The 26,344-nt window shown below is 40.2% G+C and overlaps 1 protein-coding gene across 1 annotated transcript; it reads right to left on the bottom strand.

Annotated features, from left to right (window-relative positions):
• Window positions 1-90: 90 nt before the first annotated feature.
• etfdh (electron transfer flavoprotein dehydrogenase) lies at window positions 91-26,078 on the bottom strand. The gene is made up of 13 exons (XM_080745986.1): window positions 25,937-26,078; window positions 23,272-23,430; window positions 21,777-22,006; window positions 20,624-20,705; window positions 11,632-11,750; window positions 10,687-10,764; window positions 9,708-9,854; window positions 8,917-9,057; window positions 8,148-8,291; window positions 6,429-6,597; window positions 5,619-5,801; window positions 3,154-3,375; window positions 91-1,906 (listed from the first exon to the last, which is right to left on the bottom strand). Exons 1-13 carry the CDS (start codon window positions 25,965-25,967, stop codon window positions 1,743-1,745), a joined length of 1,869 nt encoding a protein of 622 aa, XP_080602112.1. The 5' UTR covers window positions 25,968-26,078; the 3' UTR covers window positions 91-1,742.
• Window positions 26,079-26,344: the final 266 nt, after the last annotated feature.

Below are 26,344 nucleotides of genomic sequence, written 5' to 3'. Positions count from 1 at the left end.
TAAAAGCCTTCGATATGAGGAGTTTTACTGTTTGGACTGTTGAACACAAAACTAATATAGGATTTTTTTTTTACCATGTTAAAACAAATCAACAGTCAAGTATACTTTATTCAGTAACAATTCTATTGTTGTCTCTGTTAATATGTACATTTTCTTTGTACGCGTCCTGCAAATCATATGCTGTTGGTGAAAACACGTACCTTGTCGCAAGTTTACATGAAATAAAACATTTCATTTAGGCACAGCTCTGTGTTGAACTATCAATGGCCACATAGCCTCTGTTCACAACATACAAATATACACTAAGAACTTTATAATTGGTCAAGCATTCATAATTTTCAAAAAAAACAATTCACAAACAAAAGCCACTTTAGAGGTTTAACTCTACTTAAAGCTGCACTATGTAACTTCACTCTTCTACCCTGGATTTGAATTGAGCTAATAGAGCCTGCCTGCTTGCTCAGGGGATGAATACAAATCTTGACCATCTGGTCAAACTTTGTGTCTAATCCCGTATCTAGGTCAGGTGTGACCTTTGACATGATATAAATGTCTCAATAGAAGAGCAAGGAGATAAAAAACAGCCACACCAATTGTATAAGTTATATTATATTAACATACTATATGGTATGGTATGGTACAGATAGGACAAAATTACAATTTCCTTTAAAAAGGTTACATAGTGCCGCTTTAATGCCCATACAGAATAGAACCCTTCTGCAGAACACTCAATTTTGATGTCTTTGCTCATTATTGGTATTGAACATTTTCATGTATATTTATGTGTTAAAGAGTTTCACAACCTTCGGGTCCATAGAGGGCTGTAGAAGCAGCGTTAAATAATGGTAAGTATTACTGCAGACATAAATGTTTTTTTTTGTGTGACCACAGAGGCTGTAAGGTAACACTCTGGTCCATGTGTAGGCACGTTAGCCATTCAGCTAAAACCTGAAAGGCATATTAGACAGACATATCCGCCAGGGCACCCTCAAAGGGGTGTGTAGCGTTGTTCCGACATCTCATTACTCCGATGTTGCGTTGGTCCGACTCTCCCCATAGACTTATCGTGGAGATTTCATTTATCGTGATATCGTCCTCCATCATGCACTGGGATCAATTCACCTTTTATTTGCAGAGCTGCATGTCCGGTACTACTCTTAAACCCTCTATAATTGGTAAAAGGTACTTATAATGTACATACTTGATACAGTCTTTTTTTCACTATCAAATGTCTTTTCCAAAAAATAGCCGATCTACAAGCTCACCGCTGCGAGCTTGTAGATCTGCAATTCTTTGGCAAATGTTCCGCACCAGGATAATGGATTTTGATTGACGCGATAATATCATAAATCGCGATTTATTTTGTCACAATAATCGCGCTATGACATTTTCATATCGTCCCATCCCTACTTAACACTTTCTCTAACCCGAACTCTAACCGCACAACGGACTAATGAGATGTCGGACTTTCGTAACGCTCCGCCCTCTACGTGGGGCCTCGAGATCCCTTGGGGTATTTGATAGGGTCCCCAGCTAAATGTGAGGAACCGAATGGACCCTTACATGTCTGTAACCGAGTGTGTACAAATGTCCTATTTGGTTCCTCTCCATTTGTACACTCACAGTTACGGGGTCCGTGGCCTAAATGCATACCAAACCGGGAGGTCCTTGAAATAGAAAACAACGTTTGAGAACCGGTGGGCGTCATATGAACGACAAAATACAAATAAAAACACATCCGTTCACATGCCGTTGTAGGCAGGGCCCCCGCTGCCCTCTGGGACGACCCAGTTGATGTTCTGACTGGGGTCCTTGATGTCACACGTTTTACAGTGAACACAGTTCTGGGCGTTGATCTGCAGTCGCATCCCGTCGCCAGTATCCAGAGGAACGTACTCGTAGACACCTGAGGGGGGAGAAGGGGGGTTACGTTTAAATTATGTCTTGGACATACTTGAGACCACAATAGCCTACCAAACATGACAAGTAACACGCCAACGCGAGTAGCGACCCACACACAAACACACATACATACACAGACACCGTTCGGTTAAACAATTTGTTGGATGTGCTGTGACAGCGGTTGAGAGAAGTTGTTGTTATTGTGCATGTGGGCACCGCCATCTTGGCCTGCCGCTAGTGACTGGACCGTGCCTCTCTTCGTGTGTTACTCTGCCACCATCTGTTGGAGGTGTATGTGTGACTGAGCAGTTGTCTAGCATAGACAAGCATTACAGGGTAAGCGTTTCAGGGTAGAGTGACAACTGCGTTTCAGGAAACTGTCAGATTTTAAGTGGTTGATTCAGCATCAGTCCAGTTCTGTAGGAAATAAATGTTCCTGAGATTATCAACAAGTGCACTTTAGGGTTGAAAATATAATCCTGTGACACGTCCAAATGGTGGAAATGGTGTCTGAGCTTTTGTCTAGCATAGGTAAGTGTTTCAGGGTAGAGTGACAACTGCGTTTCAGGAAACTGCTGCAGGTTTCTATAGAAACGCAATTTTTTAACATGGGACATCAGGTTTAAACTAAAGTGGTTCATTCAGTCCAGTTCAGTCATCAACAAGTGCACTTTAGGGTAGAAAATATAATCCTGTGACACGTCCAAATGGTGGAAGAGCTTTTGTCTAGCATAGGTAAGTGTTTCAGGGTAGAGTGACAACTGCGTTTCAGGAAACTGCTGCAGGTTTCTATAGAAACGCAATTTTTTAACATGGGACATCAGGTTTAAAGTGGTTCATTCTGCGTCAGTCCAATTCTGTCATCAACAAGTGCACTTTAGGGTAGAAAATATAATCCTGTGACACGTCCAAATGGTGGAAGCCAATACATTAGAAACTGGAGCGTCTGCAGTTCTGGTGATGTATTAGGGCTTGCAACATTTCAGTTGACGATTAACTGTCATAAAAGTAATTGCGATTTAATTGCCATATGAACACATAATTACAACTAAGCTTTTAGGCATCATAATCAAAAGTTGCACACAGCAGATATGACCAATAACTTGAATTTACAAAGAAATTAATGTATACTTAAAAAAATAAATGCAGAAATAGCTGATCTACAAGCTTACCTAGGTTGTTATCTCAAATAATTGCGATTACGCAAACAAGTAATACTTGTGACAGTCCTACTGGTGGTTGCAGTCCTACCTGCTGGACAGAAGCGCTGCTCGGGGCCATCATAGATGGCCAGGTTCCTGTTTACAGGAACGCTGTCGTCCTTCAGGGTGAGGTGAGCCGGCTGGTCTCCTTCATGGTTGGTACCGCTGAGAGCCACAGAGGACAGCAGGTCGAAGCTGATCTTGCCGTCTGGCTTGGGGTATTCGATGGGGGTGCACTCTTTGGCCGGCTTAAGCTGAGCAGAGTCCAGACCTGAGCACAGGTAGGACATGTTCATTAGAGCAGTGCTACTCAAACTCTTTTCATGTCAAGGACCCCCAAATTAGCCCGAGGACCCCATTTGAAAAGATATGACAGGGAACCCCATAAGAGAAGATTTTTATGGCTCTAGCTGTTTTTCCCAAGCATTTATAATATATTTTTGTTTAAGATTTGTTTTGGGGCTTTTATGCTTTTATTGATAGGACAGTAGACTGACAGAAAATGGGGGGAGAGATGGTGATACACGGCAAATGTCTTCTGGATCGGGAATCGAACCGGCGACACCGCCAGGCATCCATGCCTATGTGACAATGCCTAAGTGGTATGCGTCTGGACCAGTAGGCCAGCATTTTAATTTCAAGGACCCACAGTTTGACATGCATTAGGCTACGGACCCCCATTTGATGGCATTTCTATCTCTGAGACCCCAACCTATAATTGTAAAATCAATGTTAATTCAACTCAGAGGGTGTACAACGGGTCCATTTGGTTCCATTTGTACACTCCCTGAGTTTCATACCCATAAGGGTCCATTTGGTTCCTAACTATCATTTAGCTGGGGACCCCCATGGAACTCCCTCAAGGAACCCTGGAGATCTCTGCACCCCATGTTGAGAACCAATGCATTAGAGATCACATGGTGCATGTTACATAATAGTCTGCATGTATCAATATTTGTTGATATATTAAGCCGTAATAGTAATGGTGCCTCCAAAGCGCACAACTACTGTACATTGAGAACAGGTCATTAATGATGACTGTAAAGAACGCCACAGAAAACATAAGTAAATGATATTAAATGATCATGTTCAGAAGCAGAGATATGCTCTAATGTGTGTGAGGCCTGAAGGCATGAAGGCCCCAAATTTCAACCCCTGAATTTACCTTGATCCACTAAGTATAAAACAGAAAACTTTTAATATGTTATTTGGATGACCCTAAGGATGACTAAAAAAAAACTAAATAATTACTATTGCAATTTATTTTGGGTCAAACCACAGATCATCCACTCATGCAGAAATGCACTACATCACTGACTTCACTGATCCTCACTGATCCCCCATCAGGTAGGTTTCTGTTTGTTCGCTGCTTCAAAGTTAATTCATAAATATTCATTTTGTCGTTTTAACTGCGTCCCCCGGCACCCCTAGGCCAGGGTCATGACAATGTTTACACAGAGGTGGCACCAACCTGCTCATCGGGAGCAGTTATACCGGAGTAGCGGTTCAATGTGATGCACAAGTCCTTTTTATTTTCTCCCAAAACACCCAACCCGCTGCCAATTTTGAAAACAGCCTTCGCACCTCCTCAATGAGCACAGTGCAGAGAAACGGCTTCAGTCTGAGCGATACTGATCCTTTGCCTCTGTGTGTTTAACTTTACTGGAAGGTTACATAAATTTACTGAACTTAACATGCTGTTTTCCCATGCTCTGGCTTTTGAGCCGCACTGCATTTACTATTGGTTGTATCCGTTGAATACAACATTCATTATACAGTACATCATGCTCGACTTGAAGGTTACATGATGTTTTTCATTGAATGCTCTGGCTTTGACCCATGCCATGTCTACTATTGGTTGTATCGGTTGAATGTAAGAAAGCTGTATCAATATTTATTTTTCTCCTCCCATTAATCTTTAGGCAGTGGTGGAAAAAGTACTCATATTTCTTACTCAAGTAAAAGTAGCAATAGTGCAATGTAGAGATACTCTGTTACAAGTAAAAGTCTGGAATTCAAAATGTACTTGAATAAAAGTATGAAAGTATTGGCATCAAAACGTACTCAAAGTACCGGTGCCAAAAGTAAAAGTACAAAATGTTTGAAAATAGCAGATCTACAAGCTCACAACGTGTCGCACCATTGTGATCTTGTAGATTGGCTATTTTCAAATAGCCTAGATATAAAATAGGGATAAAGTGGTTAATGTATGTTTTATAATATTATAATTTATGCAAGCAAAGTAACTAGTAACTAAACTAAATAAATGTAGTGGAGTAAAAGTAAAGGTTTTGCCTCTGAGATGTAGTGCAGCAGAAGTAAAAGTATTGGAAATTGGAAATACTCAAGTAAGTAATACCTCAAAAGTGTACAGAAAGATTGCCTTGCTACATTCAAATAAACCACACCTTCGTATGGTTTATTAAATCAACATTAAAAACTTGATTTTAACATTTCTAACAGTAATGAATCCTAAGTGAGCGAAGTGAATGGAAGGAGACAGTGTTTATTCACCAGCGTGTTTGAGTGTCCAGGGTTCTTTTCCTCTCAGGATCCAGTAGAAGACTCCGGTATAAACGATCCCTCCGTACAGACCAAAGTAGTTGTGGAAGGATGGTCTGATGTTCCTCACAGCATACAGCTCCTTCCACATCCACGACTTCTGCAGGTTCTCAGCATACTCCGGAACATGGAGACCTGGGGAAAGTCAAACGGTGACACTAGAATTGAGGCTGTTTTGTCTACTGCATCGATTCATTCAGGACACACACGCGCGCTGCGATCACGGTGAGTCGTGATCATGGTGCGTCGCGATCACTGTGCGTCGCGATCACTGTGCGTCGCGTGCACGCTCGCAAAAAAGTTCCTCCCCCGTAAATCGTTCAGACAGGGCACAGAAATCAGGCTAGTTTAAAGTTTTTAATAGAACCTATTATTCTCCATATAAAATATTCAGTATTGATTCCCCCAACTGCCAGAGAGGCAAAGTCTCTGATGGACATATGCTCTGAAGCTCCATGCTTTGAGGAGTTTTGGATAGTAGATGTAACATCAGAAATAGGTCTGAAATATTAGGATTGGGATTTTGGGATGTGTGTGTGTGTGTGTGTGTGTGTGTGTGTGTGTGTGTGTGTGTGTGTGTGTGTGTGTGTGTGTGTGTGTGTGTGTGTGTTTGTAGATCCGCAATTTTTTGGCAAATGTTCCGCCCCAGGATAATGGATGTTGGGGGTATTTTGATTATGATATCGTAAATCGCAATTTCTTTGGTCACAATAATCGTGATATATGATGTTCATATCATCACATCCCTAACATTTTCCTTACCTGCCGTCTCTGACTCGAGCTCCTCTGCGATGAGTTTAGGGAAGCAGGCCTCAGCGGCCACCATGCCGCTCTTCATGGCCGTGTGGGTCCCTTTAATCTTTGGGACGTTCATGAAGCCAGGGCTGCAGCCAATCAGCATGCCTCCAGGAAACGTCAGCTTTGGGAGAGACTGGAGAGCAACGTGACATCCTTAAACATACCGCTCACAATTCATGCTTTATTATTAGTGCAGCCAACAGATAATATGATACTGTACTTTTTTTTTTTTTTTTTTTTTTTTTTGATTTTTTTATATACATATAACACAGTACACACACATTCACTCACTTTCACACACAAACGGACACCACCTGCACATGATTATACAAAACATTAACACAAATAATAATAAAGAAATAAATAATAAAGAAAGAGAAAAAAATATATAATATAATAATAATACAAAAGAAGAACACAAGAATGTAAAAAAATACAAATTACATTGTTTACATCATTTCTTTTCTCTTTTTTTTTCTCTCCCTTCCCTTCTTTTCCTTTCTTTTCTTTTATCTCCCTCCCTCCTTCCTTCTAAACCATATATTGCCATTACATTCAGACACTTGTTTCCATGGCGTTCATGTATATCTCCCAAAGTCGGTCAAAGTCATCTGTCTACAGTCTACCTCTAACCACATAGGTTAGCCTCTCCAGCCCAATATAATTCATGAGCTCCCTGTGCCACATCCTCAACGTTGGGGCTTCAACACTTTGGAGGAGTCCAAAGTCAAAGATTTTAGTTTGCTTTGCTGAATGTATAAAGTTCCTTGGGTGAATTCCAAGTATACAGAGCTTAGCACTTAGTGGAACGGTAATTTTAAAGATTCCTGACATACACTTTATGACCTCATCCCAAAATATTTGCATCTTAGGACACTCCCACATACAGTGAAGTAAGGTACCTTTCTCAATTAAGCACTTGGTACAGATATCTGGAATGTTGGCGGACATATGATGGAGTTTGACAGGAGTTATGTATGTTCTCATTAACCATTTATATTGGAGTAATTGTATAACCTTGTATTAATTGTCTGTTTTTGTGCTTTAACTATTGCCTGATACTGTACTTTTAATACAATACTTCCGAAGCTTATGCTGCAACACGCACGCATGCATGCGTGCACACACACACAAAATGGATGGGGGTGAATGTACATAGTTAGCCATGTATATTAAAGATGGGGTGCCAGGATGTTTTTCCCCCACTAAAACATGATGGTCAGGTATTAGGATTACACTAGGAGGAAGATTTTTTCCAAAGAAGTGCACAGAAAGTGTTAAAATTAGTTTTTTATGTGGCCACACCCACCAGTTAATTAAGTATGCCTGGTTGTCAGGTGGGTGTTAACCCAGCTGAAGTTAGCCACACCCACAGTGTTGGGTGTATGGTAAAAGGGGAGGGGATGAGTTTATGATGTCATTAACACAGTTTCAGAAAGTAACCAAAATTACACAGGGAAGACATTTGAATATTATAAACACACCCGGGGGTCTATTAGAGTTAACTCCATAGACACATGCAAAACAGAAAAAGTACAAAACTATGGCACCACCTCTTTAAGATAAATCGCAGTCTGTTTAGGACAGATTAACTGAAAATTCAAAATAATGTGTGCTCTCGGCAAACAAACACTAACCAAGTGTCAACATTTACAAAGGAATACATATGAACAGTGCACTGACCTGGAAGCCTCCCTCGTTTAGGGCTCTGGCACCGTATGCGATCCGACTGCCTCCCTCCAGCGTCGGGGTCACAGCCGGGTGGTGCTTCCAGCGCTGGAACTCCCTGAAGGGGCTGAGGTAGGGGTTGGTGTAGTCCAACCCCACCTGACACCACAGACCACGTTAATCACGTTAATCACCTAACCCAAACACTGGGTCGGGACCCATTTGTGGGTGCAGACAGATTTGTATGGGTCCCTTCATTTTTTGTTTCTCCCATTGTTTTTTAATTATTATTTCAAAATATTTTCAAAAAACATTCTCAAAAAAGCAAACATTTTCATAAATTTTTCAATAATTTCACGAAGAAATCAAAGAAAACTCTAATTCCATATATTAGAACACAAATGTTTAAGAAGTAGCTCACAACGTGGCACGAAGCGACACTTTAGTCAGATCTACTGTTGTCGGACTTGTCACTAGTTTGAGTTCTGGGCAAACGTCTCATTTCTCTTTTGGGTCAAAGGCTAAAAAGTGTATTGGGAAGCACTGAACTAACCCATTAAAGTGCTGAGGCCGATTCTACAAATACCTTTTAAAATCATTCTAATCGTAAAATTACATTTTATTCATGAAAAAAAGTTGCTGCTTTGACCACTTAAACCCTATACTTCGTTGTACAACGAATAGTGATAATAGCTACACGATTACAATGCGCAATTATTAATAATTTTCGCCTAAAATGCTATGCCCAAAATAGGGAGACCAGATGTAAAGTGGGTCGACTCACCACGAAGCCCAGGGCCACCAGGGGTTCTCCTTCGTTGAGGTGGTACAGAAAGGAGCCTCCATACGTGTTCCTGTTCAGAGGCCAGCCCACCGAATGCTCAATTCTGCCCGGCCTCCACTTCTTCTCATCGATCATCCACAACTAAACAGACAATGAACACCCACAGTAACCACACACACACCTATGAGGAGAGTGATTTACATTCTAAGAAAAGCATAATTTGAGAGTGCAGTTTAACCCATTTAGGCCAGGTGCGCATTATTACTTTAACCATTATTTTATGCTTTAACTATTGAAAAATAGCCGATATACAAGCTCACAGTGCAGCACTCGCTACGAGCTTGTAGATCTGCTATTTTTGTGATTCTTTTTTTTTTTGGTTATTCATGAAGATTTGTCTTTTGACCAGATTCTATAAATCTCTCCTAAATCCTAACAGACAGGTTTCTGAAAAACCTAAGTTTCTATGTCAGTGGTTCTCAAAACTTTTCATGTCAAGGACCTCCAAAAGGATATGTATTTGGCCACCGACTCCCATCTCAAGATATTTTATTCCAAGGACCCCCAGAAGCAAAATTTGAGTTACAAATGTTCACTTTAAAAATACATACAGTATATTCAAAGATTTGCTCAAATTTTCACAACTTTACAAAAATAGCAGATCTACAAGCTCGCAGCGTGGCACTCGGGGCCGTACTGTGAGCTTGTAGATCTGCTATTTTTCAACAGTTGATAACTGAGATGGCAAATGGAACAACCATTTCGTCAGAAACGTTGTGATGGAGATGTACCTCTTTCAGCCCGATGGCATATGTCTGTGGTTCACAGTTCTCTCTCAGGTTGAACTGCCTGTACAGCTGCTTGGCCAGGTGTCCGTGGCATCCCTCCCCAAACAGTGTTACCTTAGCATGCAGCTCCATACCCCTCTCAAACACATCCTGAAAACAACCAGGAGATCTCATCAGTGGACATCGCAAATAGGCACACAGTCAACCACGGACCTGAATAACCCAGTAGTTTTAAAATCTGCATTTATTATTATTTTCTGCCATGTTTAACCGTTACGAAATGAATGGAGTAGTAAATGTTATATAATACATGAGAGCGATATCTTACAAATATACACATCATGTACCCTCTCATGGAGGTCTATTCATCGCTCTGAATGGCATTCGAGTTATTGTTTAATTCAAAACACAATCGTCAAGAGGTTTATACAAGTGTATTCAAAGCCAATGCTACAAAGTGCTTCGTGACAAGAATAATCTGTTTTGTGTGGATATGCTATGCATCGGTCTATAGCTGACACCAATACAAGGCTCCCTCATATAAGAGATCTTGTATCTCAATGGGATTTTTGCCTGTATAAATAAAGGTTTGTTTAACCTGTAAATTCCCTTGCACAGATAAACAAAGACAGACAAAACAACCAGTGCAGGACACAACTGGGTTCATGCTGGAACCTGAATTTTGCATTGACTAATAGGTCAGTACCCAGGAGTCTATTAACTAATATGAATTATGCTTAATTTGTTCTTTGTCCATCACCCTTTTGCAACAGCTAGCAACACAGTTTTAGGATCCCAGGCGATCCCACCGTTTGGAAAAAACTCACATTTTAAATGCTAGATATTCAAATAATGTGTGAGAACAAAAAATAAATAAAAAACACAGTACTTATGTTATAATTTGTTATAATCATTTTCATTGGTTGTATACCTACAAAGCCCACAGACAGATTTGACCAACCATGTGCATGTGAGACAGTACCTTAGGCGAGCCGTCCTTGGCAATCCCCACATCATTGGTGGCAATTCCTTTGACACTGCCGTCTTCATGAAACAAGACCTGGACAAGAGACAAGCTTAATTAAAGCTACTATGCATAACATTCTGTGTGTGAATAAAACGTTAGTTACTAACACAAGTGCAGTGGTTGCGGTGATCTCCCAGCTCTACTACTGAGACATTTTGATCCTGTTCTCTTTTATGATGTTTTAATAGCCATAGCTGAGTGGTTAGGGAGCCCGTCTGGGGAGCCAGAGCCCCTGGTTGTCCCAGGTTTGATTCCAGGCCAGGCCAGCAATGTCGATGCGTGTCCCTGAGCAAGACTCTTAACCCCTAATTGCTCCCCGAGCGCAGTAGAATCAAAAGGCTGCTCACTGCTCCTAGTTGTTATTGGATGCAGGGGAAGAATTTCATATAATGTGACCCTAGGACCAGCGGTTCCCAAACACTGGGTTGGGACCCATTTGTGGGTCACGGACACATTTTTATTGTCCTTTAATTTTATTATTTCCTACATCTTGTCAAAACATTTTCAAAAAACATTCCCCAAAAAGCTAAGATTTTCATGAATAAAAATACATGATTTTTCTAAGTAATTGAATGAATAAATAAAAGAAAGGTCTAAGAAATTCCAAAATGAGAAAACAAATGGTTTAAAAAGTAGTGAAAATAGCCTATCTACAAGCTCACAACGCAGAGCTTTGCGCCGCGTTGTGAGCTTATAGATCTGTTTTACTCTACATGTTGCTGTGTTTTCTCTGGGACCGTTGTCGTCTGAACATGGCCTAAATTGACCCATGGAAGTCTGTAACTCTGACAGTGTACAAATGGAATCAAATGGCCCTGTTTGTACATTGTCAGTGTTAAGGGGAGACCTTGAAATTTGCGAAAGTTTGGAGAAACACTGCGTGGAGGTTCCAGGATTTACCTCGGCTGCAGCGTATCCAGGGTACAGCTCCACTCCCAGCTCCTCTGCCTGCTCTCCCAGCCAACGCACAAAGTTCCCCAGCCTCACTATGTAGTTTCCATGGTTATTCATGGGCAGACCTGACACACAGTAGGGGAACAGAGTCACAGAATTATAAACCTGACACAGAGTAGGGGAATAGAGACACAGAATTATAAACCTAACACACAGTAGGGGAATAGAGTCACAGAATTATAAACCTGACACACAGTAGAGCAGTGGTTCCCAAACCTTTTAGCTTGAGGGTCGAGACCCAAAATAGAAATAGGAAGTTTGCCCAGGACTGCCCAAACTAGTGAAAACAGCAGATCTGCGAGCTAACAACGCATCGCTTAGATCGGCTATTTTCACTACTTCTTAAACATTGGTTTTCTAATGTATGGATTTTGTTAGATTCTTATTAGATTTCTTCATGAAATTAGTGAAAAGAAATGTTTTAATCCATGAAAAAATTAGCTTTTTTTGGGAATGTTTATTGATTTTATTTTATATAATAATTAAAAACTAATAGTAAACAAAAAGTGAGGGGACCCATAAAAATGTGTCTGCAACCTACAAAAGGGTCCGAACCAGTGCTTGGGAAGTGCAGTAGAGAATACCGTCACGGAATAATAATCCTGACACACAGTAGAGCAAGAGAGTCACAGTATTATTTATAAAAGCATGTCTAAGCATGTCTAACTAAGTAACTATGAATCTCAGGGGCTGGGCTCATTTTAGGTTTCAGCTATGTTGTTGCAGTGTGTACCCTTGTTTGTATATACAGAATACGGAAATGAGGAAATGACCGGATATCCTTCTCAATTACTACTCATTTTCAAAGCTACTGAATTACAGAAGGGTAGGGTGTTAAGTATTTGTCCTCAAATTTGATTTATAATTATAACAATGAAATTTGTGGGTGGGATATAATAGTTTATGTTCGCTGAAGGATTAACACATACAGCAAAAACGTTAAAGTGAAATAAAGTACCATAATTACACAGCTAAGTTCTGATGTGATTCTCCTGTAACTCTTGAGTTTAAAGATACTCTATGTAAAAGGCGGCTATGACTGAAATTCAAGGGTCATCGCCATGCTGGCTTGTGGTGGACATCTTTGTAAAAATAAAAAAAATTGCCACGGACATACAGAATGAGTGGACACTAATATAACCAGAAACGCAGCCATGAATGACCATAACGGGTCTCTAACTCTGAGAGTGTACAAATGGTACAAAATGGACCCTTACGGACCATTTGTACACTCTCAGACTTAAGAGGGTCCTTGTAAATAAAACATTTGAGAACCACTAGTACCAGTGGACTCCTGGAAACCTGGAGACTTGACATTCAGTAATTGCTTCTGATGATCAAGATAATTGCCACATTTGTCCATGTACGGACATAATTGGTGACCCCTGCTGACATTCTGTACCGGCCATATCTCTGTCTTTTCCATGTTCTGTTTTCCCTGTTCCATCTAATGTGCCTGGTGTAATAAACGCTGAGATGTGTGGCCAGAGCCTCGACCCGAGCCACTTTCTGCTGCCGTTTGATGAGAAATGTTCAGTGTGATTTCGCTTGTGTTGACCTTTGCAATGCCTGTTATGTGAAGGCGTTGGCGCTCTGACGCCTCGCCTGACCTTTATTATCATTGGAAGTGGTTCTGGATCAAAGCCATTAACAGCCTGTGATGGCCGGAGGTTTTGATGACTGGATTGACTGAATCCAGAAGACATTTATTATTGACCTTTATTTATTCAGGGAAAACCACTGAGAGTGAGCTCTCTTTTCCAAGGCCGCCCTGAGTACAACATGATCACAACCGATACTGTACGAACCATATACAGTACATCACTGTTTCCCAAGCACTGGGTCAGGACCCATTTGTGGTTTCCTACATTTTGTTTTAAATTATTATTATTTCAAAACAAGATTTTCATGAATAATAAAAAAATATATATACTAATAAGTAATTTCATTAATAAAGAAAAATCAAAGAAATCACATAAATTAGAAAACAAATGTTTAAGAAGTAGTGAAAATAGCCGATCTACAAGCTCTCAACGTAGCGTGAAGCGACGCATTGTGAGCTTGTAGATCTGCTATTTTCACTAGTTTGGGTCCCGGGCAAACGTCCAATTTCTATTTTGGGTCTTGAGCTAAAATGTTTGGGAACCACTGATATACATCATACAAAAACCATACAATTTTAAAGTGCATTTAGTGCAATATAATGAAAAAAAAAAAAAAAAAAACAATATCAATACCGGTCATAAACAACAATAATTGAATCGTTCCACACTAATGTACACTAGAAAAACTGTGTATATAAAATATATATCAGGATAAGACAAAACAAAACACACAAAAACTACAGCTCATCTGCTGTCGTCAGCGAGCAGCATGCCGAGTGTTTACATGCCAAGGTCACTGCCTTCCTGGCATAATGAAGTAAATAAACAGCACACAACACATTCACATGTTCAGTTGACTGAGTATTGTGGTACTGTTTGACAAACAGCTACAGCACATTCAGATTCACATCTAGACAACCGGCAGACAAAATGCAAATCAGTTTCAGCCGAACAAGCAGTGTTTATTAAAGTTTTTTTTTCTCACAATAATAGGGAATGGGGGAATTAAGTCAGAAAAACAAATAGTTAAAATATAACATAAGTTCTTCCGGGGTTCGGGGCTTCGCATTAATCTCCTTCTATCCTTACTTTAGCCGATTTAGGTGAGTATTGGACTTCTTTCTTCCCACAGGGATCAGGTGAGTAACTTTCATTTTTTCCTTCCACAGGGTCGTCAAGGTGAGTATTTCTCAAGGTGAGTATTTCTCTTCCACAGGGTTGTCAAGGTGAGCATTTCTCAAGGAGAGTATTTCTCTTCCACAGGGTTGTCAAGGTGAGAATTTCTCTTCCAGGTTCCCAGTAGGTATAAGGTTGATTCTCTCCTTTTTCCCAGGTTTTCAGGTGAGTACGGTATCCAAGAGATATGGTGCTATTTCCCCGTAATAGCCGCCCACATGCCCGTTGTCTGCACCTCGGTTCCCAGCGCTAACTGGCAGAGAGCGAGTAGTTGGCTTTTACTGTACTGTTTCTCCTCTTTTGGCTGGTACAGGTGCGGGGCTATCAGTCTGATGAAGCATGTAAGCAGGTACGTACCACCCCTCAATCACCTGTCCCAGGGTGATTGAGGGGGGCCTATCTGCGGGGCGGTGCTCCCGTGAAACACTACAGCACGTTCCAGGAATTTGTACAATGCATGATTTTGGCCATTATGTAACTATTTAGTTGCATGCCGGTGTGGCACACCGAAGAAAGAATATCTACAAGCTTGTAGATCTGCTATTTTAACTAACATGGCACGCAAAGCAAGGGTTACACATTCAACCAACAATACATGCCACACTGCAATGGGGGAAAGGTTAAATCAGAAAACCCCCCCTGTCAGGTGATAAGAACGAAGTATGAGCATAATTATAGTTGGGGGCTCTCCCCAGGTTGGCAGAGGGAGAGTACAGTAGCGCCCAGGATTACATCTTAGGCAATTGGCACTGGGTGAAAAATGGGTAACACAATCGTGGGATAAAGATTTAAAGTGATCCCTGACTAATACGACAAATATGCCTTAATACATTATAATTGTCCTCTATAATTACAATGTAATATTAAAAACACCTTAAATATTTTATTTCTTCTAGAAATAGCTAATCTTTCACTCAATAGGGGAAATGCCTGTCGCAAGTTGATGATGTCATAAATGTAATTTGTGATCTATCCCTATGGAATTTATGGAATGCATGTGCAAATAAAAACAAACGTAATACTTCCTATGGTTAATATGAGCATCAAATCAATATTTCAAATGTGTTTGTGGTTTATTTTGCACATGCATGCCATAAATTAGACCAGGGGTTTTCAAAGTGGGTGACGGGGCACCCTGGGGTGCCGTGACGGCAGTCCAGGGGTGCCACGAGATAATTTGATAGTAATTTGGAATTTATTTGGACACTTATAAATATTTAGTATCATTTTAAACTTGAAGTACAAAGTTATTTTCAGTCAGTTCTAACCAAAATGGCTATTATCTCAACGTTTTCCTCGCAACATAATCACTAAAATATCGTCACTGTCGGGCAGAAGCCTTGTATCTCCAAGTTTCAAATGTGTACGTCTTTTGGTAAAGCAAAGCCCTGCTTGAAGCTTCATCATACAAGACTGTCGCACAAAAACAGCCGATCTATGTGTGCTTGTAGATCTGCTGTTTTCACTAGTTTAGTACATTTTACATTTTATAGATGATAAATACAAAACGAACGGTTTTGGACATACAAGGTTTCCACCCGACAACGACGATATGCTATAAACATAAGGTGCTAGGAGTGAAAATTATAATATAGGGGTGCCTCGGATTCAAACAAATATTGATGGGGTGCCCTGAGACAAAAACGTCTGGGAACCCCTGAATTAGACCACACATAACATTTATGACATCATCAACTTGCGACAGGCATTTCCCCTATTGACTGAAAGATTAGCTATTTCTAGAAGAAATAAAATATTTGAGATGTTTTTAATTTTACATTGTAATTATAGAGGACAATTATAATGTATTAAGGCATATTTGTCGTATTAGCCAGGGATCACTTTAATAAAAAGCCTACCTCCTGGTAGAACACATGACATGCTCCTAAAAATATATATAAAAAAGATAAACAAAAATCAAAAAACTCCTATCATCATGTCATCTGCCACGGTGCCAAGGTGACTTGATAGATTTGACATCAAGAAGAGCCTGTCAGCTCCATTCACACCTTCTATAGTAGGCAAACCCACAATGCAATGCAAGATTTTCAGCAATGGGATAATCTTTTTTTTTGGGGGGTGGGTAGATCTGGTTGAGCTGGTCATTTTAAAAGTAATTCTCAAGTCAAAAAGCCAAGGTGTGGGCACCCCACTACTGTGTTGGCTTGCCAGAAGGGGATAACAACTCCAAAGAAAGCTAATATCTCCAGCCATTCTTCAGGACACACTCTGCAGTAGGCTTGGACAGTTTATGAATACATTTCAGTGCAATCCAAAATAAAGACGCTGTTTGTATTTTTATTCAATTCAATATATTCATGATTCTCTATCTAGGACGCTCCAAGATAGGGATTCATGAATATATTGGCATTTATAACTTTATATGGAGAGGATGTTTCAGATATTTTTACTCAACTGCCAGTCTGTCACCACCACCTGGCAACAAGTCTCACCATGTCCTCTGAAAAGGTTGGATTTGATTGGTTGATTACTTGAATTTTTTTAAGTAGATAGTGGAGATGGACAGGAAACGGGGAGAGAGAGACACTCAGCAAAGGAATCAGGAATGGGCATTGAGCCTATGTGAGATATGTGCCTGGACCACGATGCTAAATGAAAGAAAGGCACTTATTTCCTATCTATTCATTGGTGTCGGGATTCAATTCTTTTGATGGTCTGGGGGTCTTCATTGTGTACCTTGGCTTGCAGGTCCCTATGTGACCGAGCCATTGATTAATTAAGCTGAGAAAAGTGTGGGAGTATGCATTTTTGAAGACCAGACAGTGAGACAGTCGAAACTAATCAATAAAATAATCACTGTGGGAGTTTTTAAAACTGCGTGCAGAAAATGTTTTTATTTTCTTGCACATTATATTTGTATCCTGCACCCCTTGAATTTGTTTACGGATGTGTGTGCATTACACTGGACTGTGGCTAGGAGTAAATCCCCTTAGAAAAATAACTGCAAAAATGCATACTCCACACTTTTCTCAGCATAATTAATCAATGTCTCAGTCACATAGGGACCTGCAGAAGTATTTAAACTCAAAGACTTGTCTAAGTAGGCTAATTGCATATTAGACAAACAGCATTCTAGGGTAAACAACATTATACAGTATATGCTAGAGCTAGAATGACAATCACCAGAAGCTCAGCTTATTTATTTTCTTTTCTCTTTACACAAACATACAAGATGATATTAAAATACCAGCCAATCCAGTCTGCAGATAGACTAACAGGCTAGAAGATGGCAATTAATTCCCTGTGCTTTAACACATGAAACCTTTCAAACAATATTATTTTCCAGTTTCTCTAATCACAGAAATTGACATTCCTTCGTTTTAGAGAGAGATGACTGCAATAAAGCAGAACGCTTTAAAAGCTGCATGGCTCGATAATGAAATGAAAAATTAAGAAGTAGAGTTTTGACCTAATTAGGTCGAAACGCGTCCGTTGATTCTGTCCAAAAGAGGTAAATAAACCACATGAAAAGGATATTAATTGTGTGCTGGCTAGTTATGTAACAGTTTCACATTGACTATCATCAAAACACTAGCCACACTGCACGAAGACGGCCCAACAGACTGGCAGAACTCTGTTCATGGTCAGTGACGCTGTGGATTGGTTCGCACTGAGCGACACTTACAAGAAACATTTATGTCATGTGTCTATACCTAGATGTGGAAATTATGTCTGGTACTAGGAAGGACTCCATGCCGGCCGATATCAAATAGTCTATCTATAGCCCCTTCTCCACTACAGGGCCGAACCAGAACTTTCCAGAACCAAGAACTTTCAAGAACCTGTGAAGTTCCGGACCAACCAGACCTAACCGGGAAGGTCCCAAAAAAGAGCAGCAGCGCTGCTGGCCCTGCCCATAGGTTAGGGATAGACCGATTATCGAAACGGGCGATTATCGAAGTCGATATTCATACAATCTATTAATATCGAAAAATATCGATATCGAAAAAAAAGTTGAAAAAAAAGAAGAATTTAGAAGACATATTATACAAACAGCACAATCCATGAAAAATGCTGTGACACGTTTTGAGCTTCGGCTTTGAGATCGGCTATTTTTGCTATGTTTAACTGTATATGCATTGTGGCCCTCTGGAGTTGAGTGTGAAAATATAGTGGCCTCTCCATCATTCAAAGTTGCCCACCCCTGTTCTAGGGTGATGCGGCGACTAGATGTGAGCCTTTAGAACATTTAGGATGGGACAAATATATAAACTAGAAAAGAAAATTTCTAAGAAATTTTAAGTGTGCCTGCAGCTCGCTAAGTCTGTGCAACCTTGTGTAGCGGTTGGTGTTAGCATTAGCGTTACATTTTTTAACATTAGCATTTTTTGCATAAGCTTTAACATTATGGTTCTTCATATGACACCACCCACATGTCTGTACGACAAACGGTTCACGAGAAAAAGGGTCACTTCCTGTTTGGTGAGGGGCACTTCCTGTTTGGCGAAATAGGCCCCAATTAAGGTTAAGGACTCTTAATCAAGTCATTTCACACCACCCACGCATCTGCACGACAAACGGTTCACGAGATAAAACGGCACTTAAGGACTCTTAATCTTGTCATTTGAAACGCATCTGTACGACAAACGGTTCATGAGATGTAGAGGCACTTCCTGTTTGGCGAAGGGCACTTCCTGTTACAGAGGGGGCGGGGCTTAATCAATTACAGCTCATCCCTATTGGCCGGAAAAAGACCAAAGTTGTGTGTGCATTTTAAAGTTTAAATCAGGTTGCTAGACAAAAGTATGGCAGAGTTATGTGGCGCCAAAGTTTCTGGGTTTTTTTCGGAGTCCCCCATTCTAAGTCAATGGGATTTTTGGGCGTCGTTTTTTGCGAATTACGTCGCAATGGTAACGCGGATCGGAAAGAAAAGTAATAGCACCCCATTCCCAGCCGAGCCGCACATTTTGATGTATATATTGCGGGGGTGGCGTAAACCGTGCGGCAGTTATTACGTGCCGAAATTTGTGGGATCGTCATTATTATTTTTATTAAGTATGGCGGATTACAATAAGTGTTCTGCCATTGCGTTGCATGGCAGGCACGCGTAATGAATTAACCAGTTAACCACCATTTAAAATTGGGGGATTTCTTTTTTTTTTTTTCGGTTCTTAATATCGGTTATCGGCCTCTTTGATCACAACAAATCGATATCAAAATCAACATGAAAATCCCATATTGGTCGACCCCTACCATAGGTTCCCAGAAAGTTTAGTACTACATCAAGAGCAGGACCTAAAAAAGGTTCCCAGAACCAGAACCGGGCCATGCGCTATGGAAACAAAACCAGAACAAAAAAGAAATATATATATATATATATATATATATAGGTTCATGTTCTGGAAAGTTCTGAACCTTTAACACACTGAGTGCCCATGATGAAACAATATTTAATCGCCCAGTGCCCAATTTTTTATAGATTTTACCTCATTTCTGAGGCTCAGAGTAAGAGTACTTCCTTTTTTTTGCAATAGTATTTTCTTACAGAAAAATAACAAACGCGGCCATCAGTGCTTTTGTAGTGGCCAGTAGAGAAGGGCTTGTTTTTAATAGTAAGCGGCGCATAGATAAATTAGGGCTGGGACTTGTTGGAGCCAAATTGGCCTTTTGGTTTATTTTGTTTTGATTTAATTTGAATTAATGGTATGGCCTTGGTAATAACAATGACGTCATGTCAATCACAGTAAATTGGCATTGTTACTCACCATGACAACCACCACAGGGGGTGGTTGCCCACTTATACCTGTCTGTGGGTGATTGTGGGCAGGTGTGCAATGGGGAAAGCCACACAGTTTTCGACCGTGTTCAGTATAGCCGTGTGTTGGCTGGTGCGGCATTCAATGTACATGACATCAAGTGAGTTTGTTATCTAAAGAACGTGTTAATAAATGGATTGACATATCCAAAGATATCTCTACTCTGGACATTGAATTTATACATGCACACGTTTGACTTAAGCCTGTACCCAGTTGCCCCTCAGTAGAACCTATTGGAGGCTCTACAGGACTTGATTACACATTTTTAATTAATCAAGTTTAATCACAGATATATAATATTTGACCTGAGAAGCAAGCTCATGAGATTGCAAAGGCTTATTCAGATCAAATGTATAATGTAAGTAATAATTTGGTTATTACCAGGCAACATGGGGACAGGGATCCTGTATTTTTCTGTAAAGATGCTGAAGACGTCCTCCTTCACAGTGGTGTGTAGAGGAGCCTGGAGTGAGAAAACACTGATTAACATATTGTTGATCTATTCTGGTAAAACAACAGTCACGTTCACCATGCTGTCTTTCAGCATGCACACGCTAGGGCTGAATAATATTGGTGAAAATGAGCATTGCAATATCTTTGTTTATTGCGATGATATTGCATCTTGTTGTTGAGAGACTTCCATTTGGAAAGAATGCAAGCAATGATAAAGGTGATTTTAGACGGTGAAATAAGGCAATACTCTGGTCAACTCAACATGACACCTGTGAATGCAAAATCTGCATGCAAGACCAGTTACCAAGAAGTATATCATTGGGCCTCATTCGCAAAGCTCTTTGTAAATGTCCTACTATACAAGATGCACCGCAATCTTTCATGGGCAGATGTGACTTATGGGGGCTGGTGTAAATAGTAACAAAGAAATTGCCGACTTATTGTGTCTAAAAAAAAGACACATTTAGCCACTTGTACCCACTGAAATAAAAATACTAAATTCACAAACAATAGAAAGCAGTAAATAAAAACATTTTAACACTAATCTTTTTTTCTCTAATCACAATCTAAAATATGAACCTTTGTTGTAAAAAAACAAACTTGTCCTTTAATGAAATTAACTCATAAACAGCACTGCTCATTTCACACCAGGTGTGATTTGTTTAGTAAAGACTGTTCGATTTGTGTTTCACTGAAGTGTATCCCATGATGAATCCTGCATCCTGCAGCGCGAGTCATTGTCATGTGTAAATTGTGATGTAGATGGGATCACGCGCACGCACGCACGCACGCACGCACGCACGCACGCACGCACGCACGCACGCACGCACGCACGCACTATATTTACATCACTTGTAAGGACATTACATAGACTTCCATTCATTTTTATGCAAGTCCTGTGACCTTACCCTAACCTCTATCCCTAAACCTAACCCTAACCTTAACCCTAACCGTTGTGGGGACCTACTGTTTTGTCCCCACACTGTCAGAGGTCCCCTGCAGGTGACTGTGTCAACATGCGTTTAGTCCCCATAAGTATAGCTAGACAAACTTGCACGCACGCACACACACACAAACTTACTCCTCTCTCCTTCCAGTCGGGGAACAGTTCGTTGAGTGCAGTGGGCTCTAGACAGGCTCCTGACAGGGTGTGGGCTCCGATCTGGGAGGCTTTCTCCACCAGACACACTCTCAACTCTTTGTCGTGCTCATTAGCCAGCTGTTTGAGTCGAATGGCAGCCGATAGGCCGGCTGGGCCTCCACCTACAATCACTACGTCGGCTTCATCAGCAAACCTTTCCATCTCTACGCCTGGAGAAAGAACAAGGCAGGGACCAAACCATTAGCATGAACTGGGCTAGAGCACATCTTTATCCAAGATTAGGGCTGTCACTGTTATGATTTTTTTTTACTTGACGATTAATTGTAACTCAAGTAATTGCGATTAAAGATTTATCGTGTTTTTGTCGTTTAACAATGGAACAGGTTAAACTAAAAACATGAATAGTGGAAATACAGTAGCAGATCTACAAGCACAAGCTCAAAAAGTGTCACGTAGATTGTCTATTTCCACTATTTTTAAAATGTTCGAACATTTAGAAATGTATGAAAATGTAAAACGTGTAAATGATTAAGACCATTATGCAAAAAACTATCGCGATTATCTCAAATAATTGCTATTAGGCGATTGTGTGATAATTGTGACAGCCCTAGCCAAGATGTCAGTTGAATATTTTATAATTCACACTTTGAATATAGTTTACAAACAATCTGCAATGTATTGTAAATATAATTCAGCAAACAACAGAAGTGTGTCGTCTCCTTTCCTTATTAACCAGTAGGTGTCCTACCCAACACTAAGGTCTACAGTGGAAGAGTAGGGATACCACCGCCAACCACTGCAGATTCAATAGATAAATTGAATTGTATTAACATACAGTAACACCCCCATGGTAGTGGGGCTAGTGGGGGTAGTGGTTACGCTGCGTATCACATAAGCTCTGATACCTGACAGCAAGTCCTTATTTCGATTCCCGGGCAGCATGTCATGCTCTCCCCGTTTTCTGTCTCTTTATAAAATATTATCAATAAAGGCAATAAAAACCCAAAGATAAAACTAAAGATTATCTGTTGTCAAGTTATTTTTCGGGTATCTTAGATACTCTAGTCTACAACAAGGGTTCCCCTACCTTTCAGGCCGCACACCCCCTCCCCAAAAAATAAACATATTTGAACTGGGGACCCCCACCCTGACATGCACTTGGAATGTAGGCATTACATTTAATATTTAACTCACTAAATATTCTGGAAATAGCCGATCTACACAACTACCCAATGCCTCAAAGCTAATCATCTAAATCTAATATTTACCCCCTGGGGGTCCCGACCCCCACCACGCAGTGGGAACCACTGCTCTGCGTTACAGATTGGTTGCAACAACGTTTTATTTATTCAAATAAATCCTGATTTGTAGCTTTAACTATTCCTGAATCCTGCATTTTACTGCAGTCTGCAAATAATATTATTCCAAATCAAGAAATACTTTTTTTTATGATTATCCAGTAGACGTGTCTTACCCTCCCATCGTGGGTCCTTCTCTCTGGGGTGGATTGTGTAGTGTGTGGTAATGCGCGGTGCTTCCACTGAGGAGCAGGTCCGCCTGGGCAGAACGGTGTACAGCTGAGGTGCGGCATGGTCGGCCTGGACTGTTTTCAAGGCCCTGATACACCTGCGGGCTGAAGGGACCATTCAGTAGCAGTCAGTGCCAGCACAGACAGGACGGAATCTCATCATAACCAGTTCACACTAACTTTCTGTGTGTATAGACGCAAATACATGATAAGCAAACCCTCAAACTCAAACATGCTCCAGTTGATAATTAACTTGCCTATCAAATAACAACTGCATTGGAATTGCCGCAAATTGCAACACTAGATTATCTTTTTTATATGTTGAATCTAGGGTTGCAACTTGCAATATACCTGCCATTGACAGCCAATGCATTTTTTTTTGCTATCTGATTGTATTAAACGACGTCAAACTCACCAATATTGCGGCTTTACTGAAAGCTTGAATTATCCTCTGCAAAGCGTTTGTTTTATTTTATTTACTTTTTTTTACTATATCTACTGCATAGTACTGTGTTCTATCTATCCGTCGGTCATTCAATGTTATATGAGATACTTCAATGGTTTCCTGTGTAAATAAGCCAAGTGCTTTCCTAGGATCTCCTTTTAGTTGACCGTGTACCAGTGAACTGTACCGCCACGAAACTGAACATTTTTCTATGCAAACTTCTAATAAAGTCTTCAATCAATCAATCAATATAAAAATCCACCATAGACATGTTATGAGCTTCTGTCAATAAATTCGAGCAGCCATGTTTTTTTTTTTGTAAGTGTTGAACTTTGAAAGTGCTCGTCTTCAATAACGCAACGTCCCGCTGCATCCTGCATTATGTGACATTTAGAACAAGGTGCTGGTGGTACACTGGACCATAGAGTGATTTCCCACGAGCGCTTCCAAACACCAACACTTAGAAAAAAGTATCACTTGAACAGAATTTATTGACAAAAAGTATCTCATAACATGTCTACGGTGGATTTTTATGGAAAAAACACTTTGCAGATAGAAAGAGGATAATTCAAGCTTTCAGTAAAGCTGCACTATTGGTGAGTTTGACGTCGTTTAATACAATCAGATAGCAAAATGCATTGGCTGCCAATGGGAGGTATTGCAACCCTAACATTGGCCAAATTGGAATAGTGACATTACACATCACTAATCAAGAATCAAGAGGGTGTTTATTTGCACTCATACAGGAGGTACAAGCAGCTTAATAGGTGTGGCATTGATTCATATCTCTGAGATTAGTGACATGTTATATCATTAATCTCTGTACAGAAAATGTGCTTCACCACACCTGCACCTCATTTTAGGGTGAGCTTTGACCATTGCACAAAATATTGGTGAATTGTATATAATGTATTGGGATTGAACACTCATAACTATAAGTACATTATTGCCATCATTAACTTAACGTAGCAAAATGTAAAAGCTTACAATAGTTCTGACCCTGCTGACTATTTGTCACTCCTATTCTTGACCAATGTAATTTATGTTATGCCAGTAATGCCACTGGTGACCCTACTAGACTGTGTTGCGGATGGACCAACACATAAACAAAGTCGCAGTTACCACACATAACAGTAGCATATATTCATTCATTGTAAACAATAAACATGTATAGTTCAATGCAACAACCACAGCTCATTAGCAGTACATCAAGTGTTGTTTTAACTGGCAAACAGTTGAATTAACAGAGGCAAGGGCATGATTCTGGTGACCTATATTTGAGTTCAACTTTAACCTACATTTTAGCTTGATGCTAACATATGGAGATGTTCAGCTGAAACTGCTCGTGCCATCTACAGCTAAACGCCAGTGTGTCACAGAGGTCCAACTCATGTGCATTTTGCTGTTAACATGGTGAACGTCTTGTGCACATTAAGTTATAACACACTGCACCAAAACAGTGTGAGTCCTCAACTTGAGTTTCCAGTGCATTGGCAATGGAAAGTGACACATAAGCTAGCGCACGCGTAACACGAGAATCGGTGGCCTATTGCATCGTGTGACTTCATGAAATCCCATAGTAGTTAATAGGTAAACATGAGGTATTATACTGTTACACTGTATGGTAACCACCCATGGTTGTTGTAATTAACACATTTAATAATATAACAGATCACTCTATCAGTTATTATATGATTAACATGTCCAATTAATTTAAACCACAAAATGGTTGAAATAATACAACATTATTGCAAAAGATATTACAGGAATATTCGAATTGCTTGTGTATCCAGAATTTAACACATACATTATCTTTAAATGGTAGCCTATATTATGCAACCAAGACAAGCATTTACAAAAGTTGAAAATTAATACCATAGTTAGATTTACTTTAAGTACTTATAATTAAACCAATCATTTGATTACCAATATTGGATTCATTCAATCAAGTGAGAGAAAGGTAGCTTTTCAGCACGAAAATACACTACTCCTGTCCCAACACAAAAGCTATCAGGATCATAGGATGTGTGTGCCTGATTCAGAATAAACATTCATGTGCCATCAGAGCTCACGTCACCAATGTCGGTGTAACACCGCTCAGCACTGCATGCTCCTTGAACAGTTTTAGCACTCAGCTAGCTATAGCCTCAATGCTGATCAACTTACCGTGAATTGAATATCTGCTGGCTGGAAACATTGTTTGAATCAGGTTTGTTTGCTAGTGAAAATTCACCAGCAAACAGTTGTTTAGTGCAAACACCCTGCAGACACTGTCAACTGTTACGTATGTTCCTGTGTGTGGTCAACAGCCTGGCTGTAGTTATGTGAAGTGAGCAGCACTAACTTAGCAACAATAAGACATCCGGTGCCCGATCTCTTCAGAATAAGAGTATCCTGAGGCAATTCATGGGTTGCATTTGTAGTCCTTAACCGATTAATTAAAAAACGATTAATTTTCCCATGATATGCACATTCAAAATATAGATTAAGCATTTAAACGAACATACACAATGCTAATTGTGTTTCTGGGTAAAATAGACATTGCAAGTGCTGCTGGTCGGCCAGGTGCACAAA

Source organism: Nannobrachium achirus (assembly GCF_963921795.1).
Source record: "Nannobrachium achirus genome assembly, chromosome: 17".
Taxonomy (NCBI): Eukaryota; Metazoa; Chordata; class Actinopteri; order Myctophiformes; family Myctophidae; genus Nannobrachium; species Nannobrachium achirus.
The sequence above is the reverse complement of the archived record's forward strand: the minus strand, read 5'-3'. Positions and strand labels throughout refer to the sequence as shown.